The sequence below is a fragment of the Plasmodium reichenowi genome, chromosome 12 (genome assembly GCF_001601855.1).
Source record: "Plasmodium reichenowi strain SY57 chromosome 12, whole genome shotgun sequence".
In the NCBI taxonomy this organism is placed as follows: Eukaryota; Apicomplexa; class Aconoidasida; order Haemosporida; family Plasmodiidae; genus Plasmodium; species Plasmodium reichenowi.
The window spans coordinates 91665-95105 of NC_033657.1; the positions used below are offsets into that span (position 1 = coordinate 91665).

The 3441-nt window shown below is 15.9% G+C and overlaps 1 protein-coding gene across 1 annotated transcript; it reads left to right on the top strand.

Annotated features, from left to right (window-relative positions):
- Window positions 1-2202: 2202 nt before the first annotated feature.
- PRSY57_1202100 (hypothetical protein) lies at window positions 2203-3349 on the top strand (the record flags this gene model as incomplete). Its single annotated transcript, XM_020115020.1, has 2 exons — window positions 2203-3165; window positions 3297-3349. Coding segments are annotated over 2 exons (1016 nt in total), but the record flags the coding sequence as incomplete, so codon positions are not given.
- Between the last annotated feature and the right edge of the window lie 92 nt (window positions 3350-3441).

The window sequence follows — 3441 nt, forward strand, 5'->3', positions numbered from 1 at the left end:
AAAAAAAATGAGCACTTTTATTTTTTTTGTATATTTGAATTTTTCAAATTTTTAAAAATATATTTTTTTTTACGGTATATGTATATTATACATATATATATATATATATATATATATATATAATATTTAATTCATCTGTTTTGTGATGTTTTATTTAAAATACGTTTAATATATATAAAAATGAAAAATAATATATATAACATATTTATATATGTTTATATTATATTGTTTTATTTTTTTCTTTTATCATTATAGTTCTTATTTTGTTTAAATTATATATTTTATATGTTCAAAGAAAATATATATATATATATATATATATATATACATGTTTTATTCATTTGTTTACGTCCAAAATATCCTTCACACACAAACAGTTTCATTTAGAAACTGTTGAAATAATTTAAAAACAGGGAAAAATAAAAAAACATATATATAAGAATATAAAAATTAATGATAAAAAAAAGTAAACTTCAAGATGAACATTTAAACATGTATATATATATATATATATATATATATTTGAATTATTTTATCGTATTATGAATCGAAGGACCCTTTTTAAACACAATATACAATATATATAAAGAGGAAATGTTAAAAAAAGAAATCATTCTCAAAATATCATCATAATATAAACAAATATTATAATCTCTTATTTTTACTACACCGATCTTTTGTCCTAATTAAAAAATAAAGTATTTTATACTCCCAAATAAATAATCACAATAAAATATTATATTCGTATTTAAGAATATTCTTTTTTTTGGTGTGCAAAAAATATATAACCAAAAAAAAAAAAAAAAATAAATAAATAAAGTTCACAAATATTTAAATATGTATGACTTTTTCATGTAATTAATAGTTGTTCGTTCATAATAACTTATATATTTTTTATTCTTAGCAACTACAATAGGAAACATTTACTAATTTTAATTTGAAAAAATGTTGAATTATATGAACAAAATGGATGTTTCGTAAATATTTAACCTGAACTGTTCATAATATTTTACAAAATTTTTAATATATATATATATATAAATATATAAATATTTGTCTATTTACAAATTCATTTCTACCATTAAATATAAAATTAAAATAAAAGAAACGGTTTGATAAAATTGTATAAAATTTTATTGTAATATAATATATGTTTATATGTATATTTGCCTTACTCCTGATTTTAAAATTAATACAAGTAGAAGGATAAATAAATAAATAAATAAATATATATATATATATATATATATATATATATATATATATACATATGTAAGAAAATGTAAACATTTGAACTTTACAAAAAGGCATATAATTATGTTCAATTTATTAATACTACAAAGAAAGAAACAAAAAAAAGGCGACATACAAAAAAATACAGTCTTTTTTTTTTGTTATAGTGTCAAGGATAAAAAATTACAAAAAAAATAAATAAATAAATAAAAAATATATATTTTAAATATATTCATATAAATAAAAGAAGAAAAAAAAAATTCCTTCTATTTTTCAACATAATATTAAAATTAATTAAAAAATATATAAATATATATTAATAATTTATAGTACTTAATATATATATATATGTATATATACAATTTATTAAGAGCCCAATATTATAAAAATGCTTTTTTTTGTAGAGCCTAAAAAAAATAGGTAAATATGTAACTTTACCCCGAATAAAAAACAATATACAAATAAATATTATATACATATATAATATAATATGTACATAAAATTTTAACATTATATAAATTTTGGAAAAATATAATTTTCTACCTTCTTATATAAAAAAAAAATTAAACAAATCAATTTTTTAATTAAAATATGATTTTTATGTCCCATATAATAAAAAAAAAAAAAATAAAATAAATAAATTAAAGAATTATAAATATATAAAAAAATATATTTCCATATATATATATATATATATATATATATATATATATATATATACATGTGAATGTTATATAAAAATAAAAAAATAAAATAAAATAAACATAAAATTATCACTTTCATTTATGTTCATACAAATTATTTATAGAAAGATGTTATATAATTTTTGTTAAGATCATAACAATAAGAAATAATAATAATAATAATATATATATATATATTTTTATATAAATCTAAATTCTATATTTTTATTAAGGGAACCATATATATATATATATATATATTTATATTTTATGTACAAACAAAAATATGGAATCAGATGAAAAAAATGTTAGAAGCGTTAAAAAGATAAAGAAAAGCAAACTGCGCAAGTTAAATATAAAAAAGGACAAAACTCAAAAGAAAAAGGGATTATCAAAAAAAAAAAAAAAAAATGATGAAAAAACAAAGTTAGATGAATTATATAAATTAGAAATTAAAAATTATAAAAATGGAAAAAAATATAATGATGATGATGATGACGATAATAATAACATTTCGGATGATTCAGATTTATTAAATAATGATTATGATGATATAAAAGAAATATCAAAACAAGTAAATGAACAAATTAAATTATATAAACATTTATTAAGAATAAGAATATTAACTCAAAAAGTATTAACATTATCAAATCAATTACCTTTATTATCCTTTGCAACATTCAATAATAATATTACACATAAGGATCGTGTACAAAATAATCATAATGACAGCAATTTATCCATATTAAATAATATACAACAAAATGAAGAACAAGTAAAAGAACAGATAACCAACCTATTGATCATCTTACATACCTTTTTAAAAAAATATTTTATAAAAAGAAATATTCATATTAACGAAAATAAAATAAATGATATAGATATAATATGTGATGAAGATGATAAAGAATTCTTTCAAAATAGAAGAAAATTATATTTTGAACATTCAACACAAAGTGAACAAAAACTATTTTCATTAATAGATACATGGTTTACTTATTCAAAAAATATGTGTCTAAATTTTTTTGATATTATTCATAAAATAACAAAATTGAGTTCTATCAAAAGTATAAAAACATATGAACAACCAATCTCATCACAAATTAATCAAGTTATGTTTGAATTACCATCAATAATAGAAAAATCATACCCTCAAAACATAAGTTATAATATTATTGGAAAGGACCTATATGATTATCTATATAATGACAAACATTTCAATCTGAACAAGCATATATACGACGACGAGGTAAAACTAAGGCACATAATGAATTGGAACATATATATATATATATATATATATATATATATATATATATATATATATATATATATATATATATTTATATATATATATATTTTTTATATTTATCCCTTTAGGCTTATTATAAAAAATTCTTGTTAAATGCTATCCAAAATTTAAAGGACAACCAGTAAGAGAAAATAAAATAAAATAAAAAAATATTAGGTTACATAAAAATTATATATATATAAATATATATATATATATATATATACATATATT